Genomic DNA, 23496 nt, shown 5'->3' with positions numbered 1-23496 from the left:
GTTATGTTTTCAGCAATGCCCAAGAAGGTTACAGCCGCCTAGAATAGCAAGTACATGGCTGATGAGACTACAAGTCGAGCGCCACGAGTTACTAGGACTCGGGGAGAGTCGCATAGTGAGACTCCATCTCAGACTTCACATACCCCGCCCTCTCCAGAGAAGATGCGAGAGGCACCAGCTTTAGCACCCTCTCCAGTACCCCCAACTCCTCAGCCAGATGCACCGGGTCAGGATATGAGAGATGTCATTCAGCTATTGACTCGATTAGTGGCTGCACAGGCTCGACGCCAGGAGATATGTATTGGTCATACAGATATGCCATCAGTGCGAGGATTCGTGATTTCATTAATTTGGACCCTCCGATATTCAGTGGAACAGATCCAAACGAGGACCCTTAAGTATTTATCGATAGGATGCAACGGACTTTAAGGGTAATGAAGGCCACTGTGACTGAGTCAGTAAGCTAGCTTTCTATAGACTTCGGGATGTTGCAATTAATTGGTACGAGTCATGGGAGTTGTCCAAAGGTATGGATGCCCTTCCAGTAGTATGGCAAGAGTTTACAGAGGCTTTTCTTCGTTATTATTTGGCACCAGAGCTTAGACAGGCCAGAGTCGATAGGTTCTAGACCATTCGACATGGTAATATGAGTGTTCAGGAGTACAACCTTCAGTTTGATTCTTTGGCTAGATATGCTCCCACTATTGTAGCTAAGATGGAGGATCGAGTTCACCGGTTCGTGATGGGGTTGGATCTGCAACTGCTTAATGATTGTATGTCAGTCTTACTTCATCTAGGCATTGATATTTCTCGTATTAAGGCATATGCTCATGGTGTAGAGGAGCGTAAGCAGAAGTAGAGGGCCGATCGTGAGCATGATAGGGGCCAGAGTAAGAGAGCTAGATCTTCAGGTCATTCTGGTGAGTTTTAAGGTAGTCAGAGACATCAGTACACGAGATATCCAGCCCAGCCATCGGCTAGTGCACCTCCTTAGTTTATCGGTAGGAGATTTGATCGTCCCAGCTATCCAGGGCCCAGTCAGAGTTCTAGGGCCTCTAGTTCTCAATATAAGGGTGAGTCAAGTCAGATGAGGCCACCCTTGCCACGATGTTCTCAGTGTGGTAAACAACATGACGAGCAGTGCCTCGTGGGGTTGGGTGTTTGTTATACTTGTGGTTATGTAGGCCATATTATGAGAGATTGTCCGACGAGAGGTGGTGCAGGTATAGTTCAGCCAGCAGGATCTGTAGCTGGTTCATCGTCATCAGTACGCCCCTCTGGGCAAGGTTTATAGGCACACGCCGGTCGTGGTAGAGGCAGAAGTGGAGCATCTAGCTTGAGCGGTCCTCATAACTGCGTTTATGCATTAGCGGGTCGACAGGATCAAGAGTCATCACCTGAATTTGTTACAGGTATATTATCAGTCTCCTCATATGATGTATATTCTTTGATTGATCCGGGTTCCACCTTATCGTATGTCACTTTGTTGGTTGCTAGCAAGTTTGGGATAGAACCTGAGTTAATTAAACCTTTTGAGGTGTCTACATCTGTTGGGATCCAATGATATCTTGATGGGTATATAGAGATTATATAGTAGTAGTTCTTAGTCGTTCTACAGTAGCAGACCTGATTGGGCTAGATATGGTAGAATTTGATGTCATAATGGGTATGGATTGGTTGGCTTCTTGTTATGCTAGTGTTGATTGTAGATCAAAGATGGTTCGATTCCAATTTCTAAGGGAGCCAATTCTAGAGTGCAAAGGTAATACGGCATCGCCGAGAGGTAGGTTTATTTCCTATCTCAAGGCAAGGAAGATGATCAGAAAGGGCTATATTTATCACGTAGTTCGGGTACAAGATGTGAAAGTAGATTCACCAACCCTTCAGTCTATCCCGGTGGTTAGTGAGTTTCTCGATATTTTTCCCGATGAGCTTTGAAGCCTTCCGCCAGAGCGGGAGATTGAGTTTTCTATTGACACATTACTAGATACTCAACCGATATCTATTACTCATTATAGAATGACACCTACAGAGCTGAAAGAGTTGAAAGAACAACTGAGGGATTTGCTTGAAAAAGGCTTTATCAGACCCAATACATCACCGTGGGGAGAACCTATGTTATTTGTGAGAAAGAAAGATGGTTCCTTGGGGATATGTATTGATTATAGACAATTGAATAAGGTGACAATCAAGAATAAGTACCCGCTCCTGAGGATTGATGATTTATTCGATTAGTTGCAGGGTGCCAGGTGTTTCTCGAAGATAGACTTGAGGTCGGGGTACCATCAGGTAAGGGTTAGAGAGAAAGATATTCCGAAGACAACATTTAGGACCAAATACAGGCACTTTGAGTTTCGTGTTATGTCGTTTGGTTTGACCAATGCCCCAGCAGTATTCATGGATTTGATGAACCGTGTGTTTAAAACCTTTCTAGATCTGTTCATGAATCATGATTGTATTTATAGATGATATTTTGGTTTATTCTTGTTCAGAGGCTGAGCATGCAGATCATGTGCGTAGTGTTCTTAGAGTTCTACAAGAAATGAAGTTATACGCACAATTCTCTAAATATGAATTCTGGTTGAATTATGTAGCTTTTCTTGGACAAATTATTTCAAGTGAGGGTATCCGTGTTGATACATAGAAGATAAGGCAGTGAAGACTTGGCCTAGACCCACGACACCGACGTAGGTTAGTAGCTTCCTGGATTTGGCAGGTTATTACAAGATATTTGTAGAGGGCTTTTCTTCTCTTTCAGCACCATTGACAAAGTTGACTCAGAACACAACTAAGTTTTAGTGGGTTGATGCTTGTGAGCGGAGTTTCCAGTCATTGAAGGACAAATTGACTTCAGCATCGGTTCTGACACTCTAGAGGGTACCGATGGTTATGTAATCTACTGTGATGCTTTGGGCATTGGATTGGGTTGTGTATTGATTCATCATGGTAAGGTTGTAGCTTATGCTTCTAGACAGCTAAGAAATCATGAGAAGAATTACCCGCCCCACGATTTAGAGTTAGTAGCGGTGATTCATGTACTAAAGATGTGAAGGAACAATTTGTATGGCATCCATGTTGATATCTATATGGATCATAAGAGCCTTCAGTATGTCTTCAAGCAAAAGGAATTGAATTTACGTAAGAGGCGATGGTTGGAGCTACTGAAAGACTATGATGTTGATATTTTGTACTATCCAGGGGAAGGCAAATGTAGTAGCCTCAACCGTAGATCTATGGGTAGCCTATCATATTTACAGCTAGAAAAGAGTGAGATAGCCCATGAGATTCATCAGCTAGCTAATCTTTGAGTTCGATTACTAGATTCAGGTGATACATGAGTTACTATTCAGGACACGACAACATCCTCTTTAGTAATTGAAGTGAAGAAACGCCAGTATGAGGATCCTTTGCTAGCTCATTATAGAGATACAGTCCCTTAAAAGGAGGAGACACCATTTGAGGTTACATGAGACGGAGTCCTCAGATATCGAGGTCGATTATGTGTTCCTAATGTGGCAGGGCTGCGCCAACAGATTATGGGAGAAACTCACTATTCTCGTTATTCTGTTTATCCAGGAGCGACAAAAATGTATCATGATATCAGGGAAGTATACTGGTGGGATGAAATGAGGAAGGATATAGCATAGTTTGTTGCTTAGTGCCCTAATTGTCAGCAGGTTAAGATTGAGCATTAGAAACCCGGTGGATTATTGCATGCTATAGAGATTCCAACTTGGAAATGGGAAGTAATCAATATGGATTTTATCATAGGCTTACCTCGTACCTAGCGTAAGTTCGATTCTATATGGGTGATTGTTGATTGACTTACAAAATCAACCCATTTTTTACCTGTCAAGACTACATATTTAGCAGAGAATTATGCAAGGCTTTACATTAAGGATATGGTACTACTTCATGGTGTCTCTGTATCTATTATCTCATATAGAGGTGCTCAGTTTACAACTAATTTCTGGAGGTCCTTCCAAAAAGGATTGGGGAGTCAAGTAAGTCTTAGTACAACATTTCATCCCCAGACAGACGATTAGGCTGAGCGTACTATTCAGACACTATAGGATATACTACGTGCTTGTATGATAGAATTCAGGGGTAGTTGGGATGATCATCTTCCACTTATTGAGTTCGCATATAATAATAGCTATCATTCCTGCATTCAGATGGTTCCATACGAAGCTCTTTATGGACGGAAGTATAGGTCACCTATCGGATGGTTCGAGGTTGGGGAAACTAAGTTAGTAGGACCATATTAGTACAATAGGCAGTTGAGAAGATCAAGCTTATACGTGAAAGGTTATTAGCAGCTTAGAGTCATCAGAAGTCCTATGCAGATAATCGACGACGAGACTTGGAGTTTCGGGTAGATGACTGGGTATTCCTAAAGGTATCACCGATGAAAGGCATTATGAGATTCGGTAAGAAAGGAAAGCTTAGCCATTGATACATTGGACCTTATAAGATCATACGCAGAGTAGGCCAAGTAGCATATGAGTTAGACTTGCCTTCCAACATGGAGTCAGTACATCTAGTTTTTCATGTGTTTATGCTCCGTAAGTGTATCAGAGATCCTTCTAGAGTCATTCCAATTGACGATGTTCAGGTCACAGAGCAACTATCATATGAGGAAGCACCTATTGCTATACTAGATAGACAGGTTCAGAGACTGAGAACTAAAGATGTATCTTCGGTTAAAGTACTTTGGAGGAACAATAATGTGGAGGAGATGACTTGGAAAGTTGAAGAAGACATGAAGTCTAGGTATCCTCAATTGTTTCCGTTTTCGGAGGAGGACCGGCCTGAGATATCACAGCCTTTAGGTATGTATATGGTACTTGATTCTTAAGTTAGTTATTGTCATTGGTCGTGTGAGGCCATTGGTGTTATTGATGATTGTGGACCTGTGTGGCTCTGTATTGTTGGGTTTTCTGTCTGACAGGTTGGTAGTGGTACCATTACAGAGGAGACTCTGCCAAAATTTCTATAGATCTCTGGGAGTTTAACATTCGATGAATGTTTCTAAGGAGGGGAAGATTGTTATACCCTATGCGTCCCAAGGCGACGTTTAATGAATATGAGACTTTTTAATAATGATTTAAATGAGTTTAAAGTAGTAATATGACTATATATGATGTGTGGATAGAAAAACCGACTAGGGATTTGCCTTGTATCAAAGCTTTTTGAGAAATAAATTTTGTGTACTATATGAGGTCTTTTTGGGACATATTATATATCAAATTGAAGGTCTTGGGATTTAGTTTCCAATGAACTTAACCATTTATTTATACGATATCTAGATAAAAAGATATAAGCATCGGATGATGGGCCAATGCGAGGGTGCCAAGCTAGCACCTCTTTGACTTTTCAAAAGTTTATATCTAGGTTTTAGCTCATCTCTCTCTTCATTTTTACATAGATCCCGACCAGAGAACATCATAAAAACCTTTCCTTAAGCTCCCCAAAGGGTTTCAAAGAATACTAACATCCAGGGTACGAAATCGAGAAGTGATAACATCAGAACGATCCTTACGACGTAAGTATCATTATACCGCCTCTCTTTTCTCTTTGTAGTTCGATTTTTGCAAGGTACTTCATTGTTAAGAAACGTATAATTTCTGTAATTAAGTGTTTAAATATCAAGGAAGGTTGATAAATTGGTTTTCTAATAGTTAGAACTCACGGGACGGTGATTGGAAGCAGTGCGTTCGATTTTGTTCCACTTTTAGTGAACCGTTTTGTAGTCCATTTGTGTTGGCCTATTTTGATGCTGATTTATGGAGTTTGGAAGGATAAAAAGGCATGGATAAACACCACATGTGGTAGGGTAGTAGGTTGGTCGCTCGTCGTTGCATTTTCTGGCTAATTGATAAGTTGTTGATTGTGTATGCTATGGTATATTTGGGGTTTTTGTTGTATTAAAGGTCCCAAATTGTAATTAGGTTGGTTTTGAGTTGAGGATTGTATTGTGTTTGTATCTCGCCTATAGTGGTCTTGAGGGAGTAGTAAAATCAGGGGAGATACTGCCTGTTTTATTTTAGAAACGAGTTATCGTTTGAGATACGTAATATACTAGTGTCATCTAAGTCGTACATGTATTTCTTTGTTATAGGGTTGGCGCGCTAGTTATCATAAGATTGTTGTGGAGTTTCATTGACGACTTGAGGTACATGAAGGCTATCCCTCTTTTTCTTTTGGCGTGATCCATATGATACAACGAAACGAGCAAGCACACAACTTTTACAAATAATTCTATTCTTAGAAGTACTAGGGTTGCCTATGTTCTAGATTCTTCATATGTCCTACTATTATATCGTCTGTTCATGGGTCTCATGACGTTCTGAGAGATCTTATTGACTTACTTCATTATGCATTGTATCCATTTATACATTTATATTGAACCATGACCAGATGCCGTTACATACGCGTATAGTATATGTATATGTGGTATGGAAAAAGGTTATGGCGTAATATACGCACCACCACCTGATCAACTGGTATACATTTATGATTTTACCCATGGAGGTTGAGATGATATGATGGGATGCCCTCAGAGGCTTGATGATATTATCTACGCATATACCTATGCATGGCATGACATTTATACGCATATGTATGACATTATAAATGTTTCATGATTTGCAGAGCTATCCATACTTACATGTTGAGTCTTTTACTCCATGTTTCTTTCATGTCATTTATATACTTATTTTTATGCTTTACATACTCGGTACATTATTCGTACTGATGCCCTTAGTGTCTGTCGGCCTGCGTTTCATGCCCGCAGGTGCAGGTAGATAGGCTAACGGTCCCCCTTCTTAGAATCCTTGCTCAGCGAGAGTTGGTGTGCTCCATTTGATCCGGAGCTGCTATTGAGTTTTGGTACGATACTTTTGTATACATATGGGTATGACGGGGCCTAGTCCCATCCTTTATACAGTGTACACTCTATTAGAGGTCTGTAGACAGTCATGTGTAGTTAGATAGTATGTGTCCTTGTCATCTAGCCCTGTCGTATTCCGCATATATATATGTATATATGTCTTTTGGGCATGTTTTTATGCGTATGTTATTTGTGATGACCCAAAATGTCATCTTTAAATTAAATAATTATCTCGGTATTTTAAGATCTTGAAAACCACTATCAATAATTTCTCGGCTTGCGTGCACAGTACGTATATTTTTTTGTAAGGTTGTTATGTGAAAAATGGATTAAATTGTGAATTAGAGCTTTAAAACTCAACTGAGTTGACTTCGGCCAACATTTTGAGCAAACGAACCCGGATCCGAGTTTTGACTATTCTGATAGTTCCGTATCGTGATTTGGGACTTGGTCACATGTCCGAAATCAAATTCGGAGATCTCTAGGTCAAATTATCGGCATTTAACGGAATCTAGAAATCTAAGGCTAAAGATTTCTTAAGTTTGACCGGAGATTTGACTTTTGAGCAAATGACCAAGGATTAGATTTTTGATGATTCCAATAGCTTCGTATGGTGATTTCGGACTTAGGCGCATGTTCGGATTTGGATTTGGAAGTCCGTAGGACAATTCGGCGCATTTTGGCGAAAGTTAAAAAAATAGAAGATTTTTGGAAAAGTTTGACCGAGAGTTGACTGTTTGATATTGGGGTTGGAATCTAGTTCTGAATATTTTCATAGCTTCGTTATGTCATTTATGACTTGTGTGCAAAATTTGAAGTCAATCGGACTTGATTTGGTAGGTTTTTGCATCGAATATAGAAGTTGGATGTTCCTAGTTTCATTAGGCTTGAATTGGGGTGTGATTCACTCTTTTAGTGTTATTTGATACCATTTGATGTTTCGAGTAAGTTTGTCTTATGTTTTAGGACTGGTTGATGTATTTTGTTGAGATCCCGAGGGCCTCGGGTGGATTTTGGAAGGTTAACGGATTGATTCAGACTGAAGAAAAGCTGTTGAAATTGTTTTGGACAACTGTTGGATTTTTTATAGCAGCTTGAACAGTACGAGTGAACAGTACCCGCACGCGTGAACAGTACCCCCGAAAATTCTGGGCAGTTAAAGGGCGAGCAGTCCATTTTTCTCTCATTTTTTAAGTTTCAAACTCGGATTTTGGGCAATTTTGAGCGAGAAATCATGGAAATTCTTGAGGTCAATCCCTTGTGATCATTTTTAGTCAATAATATTAAATTTTCATCAAATAATCCGACTAGATTACATGTTTTTGATGTGTAAATTGGGGATTTGGGCCTAGGGATTTGAAAATAAGATTTGATGATTTGGAGGCCGAATTGTTGTCGGATTTTGGTAAAAATTTTATGGTTGGACTCGTGGTTGGATGAGGGTTCATATTCCGTAATTTTTGTTGGGTTCCGAGATGTGGGCTCCACGGGCAAATTCTTAGTGCAATTTCGGATTTTTAATGAAAAATATAGAATTTCATATGGAATTAATTCCTATAATTTTTATTGACTGAATCGAATTATTGTGGCTAGATTCAAGGCATTCGGAGGTCGATTTGAGCATAAAAGGGCATTGTGGAGAAAGATTTTGCTCGGATTGAGGTAAGTAACAGTTATTACTCTAGTCCTGAGGGTATGAAACCCCGAACATTGTGTCGTATGACTATTTTGGAGGTGACGCACATGCTAGGTGACGGGCGTGTGGGCGTGCACCGTAGGGATTGTGACTTGGTCCGTCCCGCGAGACTGTGGAATTAATTGGCCTACTGTTTAATACATGTTCCCTCTGTTTTCATAGAAATTGACTGTACTTCATGTTAGAAATCATGTTTAGGCCTTATGTGATCACTGTTGAGACCTGCGAGGTCGTGTACTTGCTGAATTAGTTGCTAATTGTTGTTTTGTACTCAGTCATAGCTTTTATTGCTTATTATGCCTCCGTCTCTTGTTGTTCATTGTTGATACATGACATTACCTCTGTTTGGGCTGTTTATATGAATTTTGAAAGCCCGAGAGACTGGAGAGATTGATAACTGAGTGAGGCTAAGGGCCTAGTTGTGAGGTTATTGATATTATAGCACGTGAATTGTCCGTGCAGCACGCGAGTTGTCCGTGCGGATCCAGATATTATATTATAGCACGTGAGTTGTCCGTGCGGATCCAGATACTATATTATATTATAGCACATGAGTCGTCCGTACAACACATGAGTTGTCTATGCAGTTTATAGTGCTTGGGCTGAAGGAGCCCCTCCGGAGTCTGTACACCCCCAGTGAGCGCAGGTACCTGCTGAGTGCGAGTGCTGAGCGACTGGGAGGAATGAGTAAATATGAGGAATGAGTGATTGTGAACTTGAAGTGAATGGGAGGACAAAGTGACTGTTATCTTGAGAAAATACATTTACTTCATTACTGTTGCATCGCAGATGTCATATCACTGTTTTGAAAATTATTGAAAGATATTACTTACTGCGCAGTCAAATTTGATATCTAGTTTATTGAGTACGTACTGATGTGACTTAAACTGCTAAATTGAAAGTATGACTACTCTTATTTGAAAGTTATTGAGATAACTGTATTTGCATAGCTCGTCACTACTTCTCAGTTCCTTATTTATTTCTGTTACTTACTGAGTTGGTGTACTCACGTTACCCCATGTACCTCTTGTACAGATCTAGACACTTCTGGTCATGGCGGTTGCTGATTGAGGAGTCAGACTCACGAGACTATTGAGGTAGCTGCATGGCGTTCGCTGATCTTGACTCTCATTTCCTTTCATGTTGTACTGTTCTATATTTCCAGACAGTATTTTATCAGTCGGATGTTGTTATCATTTAGATGCTCATGCACTCAGTGACACCGAATTTTGGGGATGGATTGTTTAGTACTGTTGGAGTTATATTTTATTCTAAAAGGTTTTATTTAATATTAACTGCTTTCACCTTTATTTAAAATTTCTACTGTGTTGAGATGTTGAGTTCAACTTTGCCTTGTACCACGATAGGCGACAGTTATTCACATGATTCAGTATTTTATTACTATATGTTATGCATGACCTACACTTATTTCATGTTTATATCTTAGATGTATGCTTAGGGGTGTTCGATAGGTAGAACTCGGTCGCTCGTCACGCCCCATCGGTTTGGGTCGTGACAATTTACTCGAGGAAATCCAATATTTTTATTAATTTTTAGCTATCAATATTATTATTCTTTTAACTATATATATATATATATATATATATATATATATATATATATATATATATATATATATATATATATATGTGTGTGTGTGTGTGTGTGTGTGTGTGTGTGTGTGTGTGTGTGTGTGTGTGTGTGTGTGTGTGTGTGTGTGGGTTACTTATTTTTATCTAAATTATGTTTCTAGATATTACCCTTGTTTTTTACAGTTTTATGTTATTTTGTATAGTTTTATGTTTATTATTCCTCAATTATTAGTTTGTAAATAACTAGACATCACTCTTAGTATATGGTTATCTTTTCAATTTCTTAATAATTTTGATGGATTAACCTATAAATTCCTAGGAGAAACCGGTTAAGTCAAACCCGGAAATAACCAAGAATGGGTATATGTGTTTAACCATGGCCAGGGTGAGGTTAAAGAAAAAAGAATTAAGAATAGATTTATTTCTTTAAAAGGCTAGGAAGAAGAAATGAACAGAGTGAAGAGAGAGAAAAAAAAGAGTATAGAAGGGGTAGGGGTAATTTCAGTTCATAATGTAGATAATACTGTAACAATACAGGTCTATAGAATATGAGAGAGAGAGAGAGTACCGAGTAGGATTTTACAACATAAGTTTTTAATCACAAAAAATATTTTTACCGCAAAAAATCCTTACCTTTTTACCTTATAAATTTTACCGTACCATAAAAACAAAAAGAATTTTTTAATGTCTATTAATTTAAGTACCAATAATAATGCAGAAATATTTGCTAGAAGCCTTACCTCAAGTTTAGAAGAGTTTAAACTAGATGTAGAAATCGGATTTTATTCGATAATATATTTAGTTGTACATTTTATATACCTACAACAAAATAGTAGTATTTGTTCAGATATATATAGAAAACAACTGCATCTGATAATTTTAATATTATCATATCATCAATCATACCATCTAAGAAGAAGATTATAATCTTAATAAAGGCCGACCTGAATTTTAATATTTATATTTTATATTCTTCTCTACATAAAGACTATATTTTATATTTTTAATATTTAAATCAGTTTATATATATATATAATAGACGTAAAAATTTATATATATTCTTCTCTACAGGACTAATCCAGTCTTTTATGTGCAAAGCATAAATTTAGACGTAAAAATTTACTAAAATTATAACATATAATAGATATGAACTTATAACTTAAAAAATAGAACAAGTACAAAGCTAAGAACTCTAAAAGTTGAACCAAGAAGCTTAAATCCTCTATCATTACCATCCAATTTTTTCTCCATTTTCTTCTTGCCTCATAAGTTTTGTATAGTTGACCAGGGAAAAAGAAAAAGCCTAAATCCTGTAGTTTAGCTGCTGAATAGTGAATAAGATCAAGTATCAATTATTGGACGGCATATATATAGGTATATTCCCATTGAAAAATTGGCATTACTTTCCGAGTGGAGGGACCATAGCTGTATGTATACATACCTGATACCATTCCTCCAAGTTGTTATATATACTCCAAAGACTTTAGAAGAAATGCTAATTAAAGTAATCATAGGTCAATTTTTATTTCACAATTAAGAAACAATCCTATTTTCAATGTCTTAAGATCATGTTGTCCACAATCATTTTGTTAGCATGCCTACGTTAGTTGTCTCCTCGAGTCTGATTGATTAGTGTAGTTATACACCTAGTAATTTCTTAGTAAATTATAAAAATAATTGCTATATACAATATTGAAACTTGAAAGTCACGATTTTGAATAAATATATGTGCTTGATATGAATTTGACACTGCAACCCAAGTGCATTTTTTAGATTCTACCAAAAGCATTATTTTCCTTAATTATGAGGTAATTCTTAAAATATTGATGGGAGGAAAGGGTGAATATAATTTGAGAACTTACATGGAAGAGGAAACATTTGATTCTCACATAAACTAAAATAAGTTATTAAGCCCTTAATAATATGCTCTTGTGACCACAAATAGAGGCGGACCTACCGTCACGGTAGGAGTCATCGATCCCGCATAACTTTAGAATAAATAAATAAATATATATATATATATATATATTTTAAAGCTTATGCAACTGCAATGGTCGATTTGAGGGGCACAATTTGACTTTTAGTGCACTGTTTGGGTTTGACTCTCACTTTAGTATTTGCTCAAACTTTTATTTGATAATGGTGCTCCCGCCACTTTCAAATTCGGCCTCAGACCACGAAAATATTATAGTAATATTTAAGATTAGAATTTAAAGGGTAATTTTATTAAGTGTCAAGAGTAATTTAATTTCGTATCTATTAAACATATAAAAAGGAGGAAATATATTACTCGAATTGATAACTAGTGAAGGAAAGATAGAAAAAGAGAAAAAAAAAAAAAGACCACCATAAATTCAAGAAAGGAAATAAAAGAAGAAAAAAGGAATTAAAGACAAGATCATGGAGGCCTTACAGTAGGCAATTTGAAAATTTCGGCATATCTTAGCTGTATATGTACAAATCAAATAAATAATAAATATAAATAATATTTGCGTGTTTTATGTGGATGTAGACGCCGGAGCTCTAGTCCCCTTGCTTACCTCTTCCGATCTGAAATCTTTCCCAAATCTTCCTTATTTCTCTCTTCTTAGAGTTTCTCTCTGTGTTGACTTCTCTTTTCGCTCTAACTTTTCCTTTTTTTTTTGAGCTTTTCTCGCTTCCATATTTTGTTTTTTTTTGATATCTGATTTGTTTTCACTCCACAGTTTAGTTTCCAAAGTTTTTTTTTTCGCTTGTGATTTAGAATATCAGGTTATTTATATTTGGAGAAGAAGGTTACCAGTTAAGGTTTCTGGTAGTGAGTTGACCAGCGAATTCTTTCCTATTTTATGCTCAACTGAGATAAAACTGCCGGTCCTGAGGCTCGGGATCGGAGAATATGGGTTCAGAGAGCAGTCAACAATCTGAAAACAATGAGCAACACGACTCGAGACCCTTATATCTCCAGAAGTTTCGGCTCTATGAGACTAGCTCGGTATATGTTTGACGATTTGATTTACTTCCTCGATTTTTTTTTCTCTTTATGTTATTAAACTGGAAAATTCTGCTATATGTTTATTTTCCAGTTGTAGATTGCAAGAGTTTTTTTTTCCTTTAGATCATGTATTAGTAACTTTTAGTATTTCAAAGATGTCATTTAACTTCGTTATTTGGTTATTTAGCTTGTTGGCCGAGCAAGTTTTCTGCTTTTTTAGTTCTCCTAATTTTTACCTACATGCTTATCGACTTGGTTTACGATTTGTTTAATTATGATTTCGATTCAATATTTTTTTTGTGTGTGTCAGTTTAGAACAATATCTCCAAAGCAAATGTTTACATTCAAAAGCAAAGCATATGAATATATTTTGTGTGATGCATCTCTATAAAGATACAACCTTTAGACCATATGAAAAAAAAGTTATAATTTTGTTGCTTGTGGATGGTCTTTTGGATCTTACATGGCTAATATTGCAGGTTCTTGGTCTCAAAATGGAAATTTTCACGTTTGTATTTAACTCCAAATTGCTTGTCTATTTTCCAAAGGGAAATTCATTTTTCATGTAGAAGGGGAAATGATATGGTTTATCACATTGTTAAGGGAAGTGACTCGCGTGAGGTTGTTTCCCATAGTGCTAAATGAATAAGACTCCTCATTTTAGTAAAGAAAGTAACTAGTACAATGTGGCGTCTTTCTTTATTTCTCTCAAGTTCAAACAACAGAGAACTTGATAACTTAACAATCTCAACATGTCAATGAGTTTATGAAACAATTAAAGGGGGGAAGTCAGACTCCAATGCTATATTGTATTTCTATCAAGCTACAGATGATATGATGTACATCAAGCTCTTCCCTTTTAGCTAAAGGATAAGCATATTTTGTCTCGTGTTGATTGTTTCTTGTTAGTACAGGCTTGTTAAGCATATTTTGTCTCGTTGGTGTCAGGTGTTAGACCATTTTGGATCAGAACTTGTTAAGTTACTTGAATAGAATGCTGCTTAAAATGTTCAATATTTCATTTCATCCCAAAATGTTTGGCCTATCGTTTTTCTATTTGACCACCATTTTGTTGGTAATAAGTGGAATGTGTAAAACAGAATAGAATACTTATTTAAACTCATCTTAGGTCGACTTTGATAACTAAAGAGATGCTTGTTGCACTTCTTATTCCATCATGCAAAAATATAGCTTGATTTAGTTTATTCAAAAAAGTAAAGCCAAATAGGGAATTTTTTGTCTTTCCTACGTGGTGTGTACTTGAGATTTTGTAGATTTTGCCAATAACCAATTTAGTCAGCTATCTCTCTTCCAAGTAAGCATTTTCAAGTAAAATTGTTCTCTGTCCTCACTTCAAGTCACACGTGTTGTAGCCTTATTCCATTTTTATTTTGTACATTCACTCTCCGAGATTTCAGGACTAAATGTCAAAAAAATCTTTTACTTAAATTATTCCCCCAGTTGCATAGAATCTCTCTCTATATATACACACACACACATATACATATATATATATGCGCATGTGTGTGTGTCAATAAGTTGGTTCTCTTTCTTTCATGCTGACCTTATTAACTATGTGGGATTGGAGCATATATCTGTGCATAGTCACATATCCTTAGTTATTCCTTTTTTTCCTTCTGCTGATTGTACTGGATACTGAATATGGATGAAGATTATGAAGTTAATTTGCTTTTATATAATTGTCACAACGGTTAACTTACTTTTACATGTCGCAGAACTTCTATATGGTTGGGAGGGATAAAACTAGGACTTTTTGGAAAGTTTTGAAGATTGACAGGTTAGAGCCGTCGGAGCTAATCATGTATGAAGATTCTGCCACATACTCAGAACTTGAATGCATTGACCTCCTCAAAAGAATACATGAAGGGAACAAGTCAACTGGAGGGCTTAAATTTGTTTCGACCTGCTACGGAATTGTTGGTATGTTATACCACTAAAGTTTCATTCTCTTTCTGAATGGATTTTTTTATTTGTAATGCAACTCTTTGTTTTTGGTGGATTTTAGGTTTTGTAAAGTTTTTGGGACCTTATTACATGGTGCTTATTACAAAAAGAAGGAAAGTCGGAATGATATGCGGTCATGCGGTTTATGCCATTACGAAGAGCGAGATGTTTCCAATCCCCAATTCAACTGTGCTATCCAATATGGATTCTAAGAATGAGAACAGGTCTTTTGTCAATTCTGCATGTAAATGTAAAATGTCCATAGTACTTTTGAGAAGGCATTATAATGGAAATAACATTACTTCTAGTTTCTTTGTATCTTTATGAGATATTATCCTAGATGTGGTTGTTTCATTTTTATTTTGTTTTCTTTTATTTGGACTGCTCTGAGATTTGTAATCTTTAAACTTGTCTCACGTTTGAGGTAATCTCTATACTATCTTGCCAATAGCCCCTGCAGTGTTTTAGCTGCGTGGACAGTATAAACTATAGTGAGAACATTATAGATGAACATTTTGTAGCTATACTGTTGTAGAGCCCATTGCCAGTTTATTTCCTGCAAATTTACAGGGCAAACTACAGTGGTGTTCTGATGTTAATTTTACATGTTGAGTGAGACAAGGTACCATCAGGATTTCAGTGGCACAAATGCTTGCCTTTTTTGTTCATAGTTTCTTTCATCAGCATTTCCTCATTCTTTATATTTTTCCTTTTTCGGCACTGCATCTGCTTTATTAACTCACTTTTGCTTTTTGGTTCTTTCTCTTTCTCCTTTTATTCTGGGAATAGATACAAGAAGCTCCTGCGCACGGTGGATCTCACAAAGGACTTCTTTTTCAGCTACTCCTATCATATTATGCTTAGTCTTCAAAAGAATCTGAGCAATTGTGAGACTGGACTCACCCTTTACGACACAATGTTCGTATGGAATGAGTTCTTAACCCGAGGAATTCGCTATCAGCTCAAAAATACTCTTTGGACTGTCGCTTTAGTATATGGATTCTTTAAACAGGTATTTTTTTACTTGAAATTGTTTCAGAGGTTTATATGAAACCGAAGGGAAATCTGAATTTTGACCTCAATGTAGTGGGGAAGATGCTCCTTTTAGATATGATACCAACTTATTTGTTGTACTAGGTGATGGTATATTCAGATTGAAAGGAACCTGTGATTCATTCTCAGACTTTAGTATTGTGATGTTTCATGATTGCTTTACCCATTAAATGACTTGGATATTTTAGCCATTGCTAGGATACAACTTTAAACATGTTATCATGTAGCTGATGCTTTTTGTAGGTGACGCTTTCTATTTCTAATCGGGATTTTGTGTTGACCCTAATTGCTAGACGTTCTCGTCATTATGCCGGTACCAGGTTCGTCTAATTGACTTTAATACTATATCCTTTTTTATCTGATGCTGACTTATCTCATCGGATTCTGGTAGATCTATTACTCCAGCAATAGTGTGCCATTTGAGTAATTTTGGCATTTACCTATGACTAAGTTGAATTTAAAGATGAAGAAAATTCAAAAGAGTGTTCTCAGTTACTTTCATGTAAATGATCTTTGTCTGATCAGATACATGTGAAGTATAAGTAAATTTAAATTCAGTATTTCAGTTAGTGATCATGGTTCATCTCCTAGTTGTTGAGTTATTTTCCTTTTATGTTATGCAGATATTTAAAAAGAGGTGTAAATGAGAAGGGTCGCGTAGCAAATGATGTGGAAACGGAACAGATTGTGCTTGAAGATATGCGTGATGGTTTCCCTGTACAAATAAGTGCTGTTGTGCAGAACCGGGGTTCAATACCTCTTTTCTGGTCGCAAGAAACTTCACGTTTGAATATTAAGCCTGACATCATACGTATGAGAAAAGATGCATATTTTATTATGAAGTATGCAATATTCTCAATTTTCATGATTGTTTCTTTTTATAGTCTCCAGGAAGGATTTGAAGTTTGAAGCCACCAAACGTCACTTTGAGAATCTTGTAAAGAGATACGGAAATCCAATTATAATATTGAATTTGATTAAGGTAAACTTTATCAGGGAATCTGAATCCAATTTATGTTGCCTTTTCATTTTCAGTAGTCTAACCTTCTCTGCTCATCTTTCCCCTGTATTTGTTGTTAATGTTGACGCTAAACAGACTCGTGAGAAGAGGCCAAGAGAAACAATTCTTCGTGCAGCATTTGCTAATGCTATTGAGTTTATAAATAAAGATCTTTCTGAGGAGAACCACTTGAGATTTCTTCACTGGGACCTGAATAAACACTCTAGGAGGTCTGCTTGCTGCTTCCGAAATTGTTGTACTTGTTATTTTTTCTTTTTCTTGTATGTTGGTCCGATGGGTTGCTGATGACATGACACCTCTTTTCCAGCAAAGCTACAAATGTCTTGACACTCCTGGGCAAGGTGGCAGCTACTGCGTTGGATTTAACAGGCTTTCTGCACTGTCAACTTATCCCTGCCTCAAAGTCTGGGAAATTGCTTAAATTCTCATCCACTGGGTAAGTTTGGTAATCCAAATCCTCCCAGCGAGATTTGATTATCTCAGTTCACGAGAGTTGATAGTTCTCAAATTAGCTTTATTAATTAGGAGAGTGCTTCCAACACTTAGCTTGGGCTAAAGAGCTCAGTTGTTCTTGTGGGTTTTGTCGGCATTTTCTCCTTTGATATGTGTTGTTGTAACTTGAGGCTTAGGCAATTTGAACCTCAGGCAGGTCCACATAGTAACCTTTTGTGTCTGGTTGAACTTTCATTTGCCTAAACAATTGAAATAACCTATGTGAGATAACCACTGTCAGAGAGGGAGAGAGAGAGATGGATGTACGAAAGAGAGAGATGGATGTATGCTAAAGCTAAATTTGGTACTAACCTGATTTCTATGTGTAGGCTTCAATATTCTTGAAAGTGCTGTCCAAGATTTCTGCCTAGCAATTCTATGTCCTATATGGGTTTTCTCTCAGCGATGACAGCGTCTGAACCCTTTTTTTCACATTGATTTTGTTTATTGCTCTGTAGCAATACTGGTGATCAAGCTGGAAAAGACCTTTGTGAAGTGGGAGCTGAATCGAACTCCTCTAGTGGTGATCTGTGTGGAGATTACTATGTCAAGCTTTCAACACTACAAAGAGGGGTATTACGAACTAATTGCATAGACTGTTTGGATCGCACAAATGTTGCCCAATATGCCTATGGGCTGGTTGCCCTGGGCCATCAGCTGCATGCCTTGGGCTTTATAGATGTGGAGAACATTGATTTGGATTCAGCTTTAGCAGATAATCTAATGAAACTCTATGAAGCAATGGGCGACACACTTGCATTACAATACGGAGGGTCTGCTGCACATAACAAGGTAATTCTGCCTTGTTTGTTCACTCAAAATTCTGCAATTTATTTCTCTATTATGCTGATGGATACAGGATATTCTAGTAATAAGTTGGTAGTGAGCAAGGATCTTTAAGTAACTTCCAAGTCTGAGATGATCTGCAGATACCATATCTTTCAATTACAAGATCTAAGTAGGAGGCATCTGTTGACTGCTGATCATGTTTTAAATTGAAATCTATGATTAGTTTGCCAGTGAAATAAATTCTTTCCTTTTCTGGATATCTAAAGTTGGAAATTCAATATGATGAAATTTTATCTACGGATGTCTTGTTCAAATTGGCTAATTACATTCGACCAGTAAATGCACACGCTGATAAGTTCTAACGAGTCTAGTGGTTCTGTATGCTATACTGATGGATTTGATCAAACAGATATTTTCAGAAAGGCGAGGCCAATGGAAAGCAGCAACTCAGTCTCAGGAGCTCTTTAGGACACTTCAGCGCTATTACAGTAATGCCTACATGGACGCTGAGAAACAAGATGCCATTAATGTGTACGTGAATTAGTTTCTTTACAGTATGTTTCTTGTATCTGTTCTTTCGACAGATGAAGGCAAATTAAAATAAATACATGTGGTCCCAATTCCAGGTTCTTGGGACATTTCCGACCGCAAGAAGGTAAGCCAGCTCTATGGGAATTGGATTCAGACCAGCACTATAATGTTGGTGGGCATGGATCGAGTTTAGCCATGGAGAATTCTAGGTAACCGGATCTTTAATTTATCATTCCCTTGTCTCTTCCTCAGTGTCAATACTTCTATTAGTACAAAGTTTTTGAATATTAAGTATTTTGTTATTGAAGTGTTAAAATTCATCAAGTGAATTACTATCAAGTTGAAGTCTTAAGACAGTTGAGTTGTGAAGTTGCAAAAGTGAGTCCCAAGTGACCCTGCGGTTTATGACTTTATATATATGTGATACATTCTAGGGAAGTGAGCTTGCCCAAGCGACCAGCCTTTTACTAGCTAAAGGCTAAAACTCTGTACTATACTACAACCATCATCTATCACCCACTTCGTCCATGCAAAATTCATGGTTTACCTTAAGCTTGCTTTTTTTTTTTGCCCTTTTTATCTGAGATGAATATTAAAGTTAATTGGTGATGTACTGGAGAATTCACTTACAAAAAACTGATTAGGGGTTTTCAACTTCTGGTCAAAAGTCAAAACCCAAAAGAGAAAAATACTTTAATTAAGCCAGACGAGTTCAAAAACCCCCAAAGCTATTTCTGAAGCCGTTTCTTCATGTGCAGGTCGTTTATTAAAAGGTCGCTATCAGAAGGAAATTTGATCTGTGGAAGCAGCTCTCCTGTCAAGGAGACTGAAACGGAGCAGACTGATGACTCTGACCAACCTTTGCCTGAGAGTGCAAAAGGTGGTAGTAAGGGTCTTTCGGAGTCCACCCCAGAAATCTCAACTTGTGAAACTGATATTTCATTTACAAGGTAGCTTAGTTTAAATTTCTTTGCTGCATAGATTTGTTTATTGCAGCAGAATACATCAGTTGATTCAAAAGTCCTTCGATTTTATGGATGCTAAGTGCTGACCATTGTGAGAGTTGTATCTAAATGTGGTTCCACTCCCATTGACAAAACCACTGCAACTTTTGAATGTTATATGTATCTTTTCAATGAAGACTGTAATGATTGTGTTTTTAAGAAATAAATTGATAGCAGGTTAGTGGCTATTATATTTATAGCCAAAATAGACGTACTAATCAATTCCTCTCTCTTAAGGAGCTTCTTATTGTCTAGTATCGCATTTTATGTTTTTTAAGAAATAAAGTTAATAGCAGGTAGGTTGCTACACTATTCATGGACAAATGTGTGCTAACCAAATGTTATCACTCTTAAGATTCTTGTTGGCTCTTTCCAATTTCTCTGTTGCTTCCTCTCTTTGTTGACGTCGAGTGGCAATGCGTTTTGAAAGGGTTGTGTATCTCGTTCTTGCCTTATTTCTTGTTTTCTCATAGTAGATTGGTGCTTATCTCACTTTTAATAGGTACACACCCTCAATGTCTGGTAGACAGCTTTTCCTGGATATGCAGTTAGAGCAGTGTCTCGGCAATGAAAGTGTTAGATTGCGTGAACGTGTTGATTCAGTTGATTTTTCAAATTTCCTAGATATTGAGTGGCTCTCTTCATCCGGAAATTCATGTGAAGAAGAAACATACGAGAGGTATCTTCTTTCCTATTGATTAAAGCTTTGATAGAATTGAATCCGCATACTTGGTTTAAACCATTGCTTTCAAAGAAGTCCTGGTGGGATCACTAGAGTCAGGAGGTTGAAAACGTATCATATCAACCAATGCTTGCTTCATTGGTTCTCACACCAATATTACCACAACACTTTGCCAGAACCAAAACGTTAGATTTATGCAGCTTATTGCATTGAAATAGCCCACACTAAAATAAATTTAAGGAGACATTATAGAGACTAGCTAGGGGTTCAGGCTTGACTTTCGGATTATCTCACTAAGTTAGTGACTTAATGACGCAAAAACGAAGTAGGAAGTTGATGGTTGTGTTGAGACTTCTTGCACTTCTATATATAATATAATTGTTCAGATCTGCTTCAAAAAATTGACCTTTGACACTCGGTGGAGTGTGACTTTTTGAATACTCTTTTGCTCAGGCTTATTATTACCTAGTACAGGCAAAAGGGAAAATCTTAAACGAACTATTTATTGAAGGAAAGAAAGAAACGACTCTGTGAATGCCTGTCTTCACAGGACAATTAGAAAAGGAAAGAGTATTTAATTCCTTTACAGACTTCTTTCCACTATGAGGAAAGAAAATAAACGACTCTTCGAATCATCGAATGTCTGTCTTTGCAGGACGATTAGAAAAGGAAGGAGTATTTAATTCTTTTACTGCCTGCTTTCCACATTTCTGATCAAATAAATTGCTCTTATGAACGACCAAGTCAAAACTAGATTAATGGCTAATGCTTCCTTGGCCGTGTTTTCAGACTTTGGTCTTTAAATTTGACACTTAGCTCCATTCGTGCAGATCTGCTATCATAAGCTCACCATCTGGTGTCGTCTCGTCAGATGGTGTAACAGTTGGATCTAAAGCTGAAATAAGCTTTTCAGCAAGTGAGTCAAGCTTGAAGGTCAGTCCACACAAAACTCCGCTTATGTAGTAATATTTTTTTTTTTGTGGGGAGAGGGGGGGGGGGGAGTTTACGAAATTGGGTCTTGCTTTTAGCTGGAAGCCTTGGTTAGAATATGAAGAATCTTAAATATACCTTCTTATTTTGTGCCTCTTGTTATTAGCTTCTCTCTACATCTCTAATAATAATACTGACGCGCATGAGTAATCCCTTTTGCTTCTTCAATCTTGGTATTTTAGCGGCAGGAGCAAACTAGTGGAGATCTCAATTTTGATGCCGAAGGAAGTAGTAAAAGTATTAATGAATTTTCTGAGATGTTTGTGCATTGGGTTAACAATGGAGATATGCTTTTTCCTTGAGGTCATTTCCGGTCTCGTTGAAGCTGTATTCTTTCAGACAATTACATTCAATCAAACCATCCGAAGGATGTGGATTACTTACCGAATAAATGACAGGTGATGTTGATTAGGTAAGAGCGGAACAATGAATTTTGTTAGAGAAAATATGCCTAAACAAAGCCATTGAGATTGTAAATTGAAGCACTTTAGAAAATGATATAGAAAGTACAGAGTAAATAGAAGCAGATGATTCTTTCAGTTGTTTTTTGTTCCTTCATTTTCTAACTGTTTTTGTAGGTTTCAGTTCTGTAAATATCTCTTACAAATTTATAAGTTGGAGCTCCAGTATTCTTTTCTGTATAAAAGCTGATCTTTACCATGTAGCATGGTTTAAAATTTGAATTCTTGCATGTAGCTGAGGAGAAATTTAGATATACTTATATACTATGAGGTTGTGATCGCAACAGTGATCAATGTAGCTAGTATTAGGGAAAGCATCACCTGGAAATTCTTATGGTTTCCGGGATATTCCCAAAATGCCTCTGGCTTAAGCAGAGGACTGCTTTGAGTGGTTGCCTCATTGCAGCACCTAATACATTGATTTGGCAGAGGAATTACTGTGTGTTCTTAACCATTGTTATTAGTTATTTAACCATTTTGCAGCTATGTTGACAGAAAGACGTTGCTTTTCAGGCTTTGATGGCAGAAATTATAGTGGTTTGGTTTATCCCACCTTTATACTGCTCCTAGCCTAAAAGCATGTGTTCTTTTATGAAGAATATCTTTAGTTATCTACCCTGCAATTTGCTAGAAGGGCTGGCCATTGATAGGCATTTATCTATTCTTCAGAAATGAAGTACGGTAGCAATAGAATGAGATTAAGTACTATAGTGGGTCCATCATCCTTGTTCCCTGAGTGTGAAGGTGTAGTTTCTTAGTATTAATCTTTTCTGGTGCTCCCTGAGTGTGAAGGTGTAGTTTCTTAGCATTGATCTTTTCTGGTGCTGTTCGATCCGCCTTAATAGTTCTGTTCGTACTTCTTAGTGATTCCTCCCTTGCCCCCTCCCCGTTCTTCTTCTTCTTCCTTTCTCTCTCTGTGTGTTACATAGTACAATATTTTTGTAAGCAAGAACATTCGTTTTTGCGGCTTGTAGTTGAAAAAACGATTAATTCCTTTCAATACCACATTCAGGAGGGAATGACAAATAGACAGAATATGGAGTTATATGAGAGGCTAGAGTCAAAACTGAGCTGGCATATGAGGATAGCGTTTCATCGAGGTTTCTAATCTATTTTCGTGTGATTCATGTTGTAGTAAATATTGTGAGAGTGGAGTACAACAAAGACTTTGATGCATAGTCCTAATTCATTAGGTAAAGAAAATCACTAAGATTTCATTTTCACTGTTGAGTATATTCCAGTACTCATTATTGAGAAAGCTCACTCTTTGCCTTCTAAGACTTGATTCTGCACGATTTTTTTGAGTCCCATCTTTTGAGTTCTGTGACATCTTCAAACTGACACATGTATATAA

The 23496-nt window shown here is 37.1% G+C and overlaps 1 protein-coding gene across 1 annotated transcript; it reads left to right on the top strand.

Annotated features, from left to right (window-relative positions):
- Positions 1–12648: 12648 nt before the first annotated feature.
- LOC104244373 (phosphoinositide phosphatase SAC2-like) lies at positions 12649–22327 on the top strand. Its single transcript, XM_009799785.2, has 16 exons — positions 12649–13154; positions 14891–15095; positions 15181–15343; positions 15909–16131; positions 16416–16492; positions 16796–16983; positions 17057–17154; positions 17269–17402; positions 17501–17629; positions 18144–18477; positions 18884–19005; positions 19101–19214; positions 19764–19955; positions 20512–20688; positions 21522–21624; positions 21864–22327. Exons 1-16 carry the CDS (start codon positions 13059–13061, stop codon positions 21981–21983), a joined length of 2475 nt encoding a protein of 824 aa, XP_009798087.1. The 5' UTR covers positions 12649–13058; the 3' UTR covers positions 21984–22327.
- The last annotated feature ends 1169 nt before the right edge of the window (positions 22328–23496 follow it).

The sequence above is a fragment of the Nicotiana sylvestris genome, chromosome 3, assembly GCF_000393655.2.
Source record: "Nicotiana sylvestris chromosome 3, ASM39365v2, whole genome shotgun sequence".
Classification (NCBI taxonomy): domain Eukaryota; kingdom Viridiplantae; phylum Streptophyta; class Magnoliopsida; order Solanales; family Solanaceae; genus Nicotiana; species Nicotiana sylvestris.
This window is presented reverse-complemented; position numbering and strand designations above follow the sequence as displayed.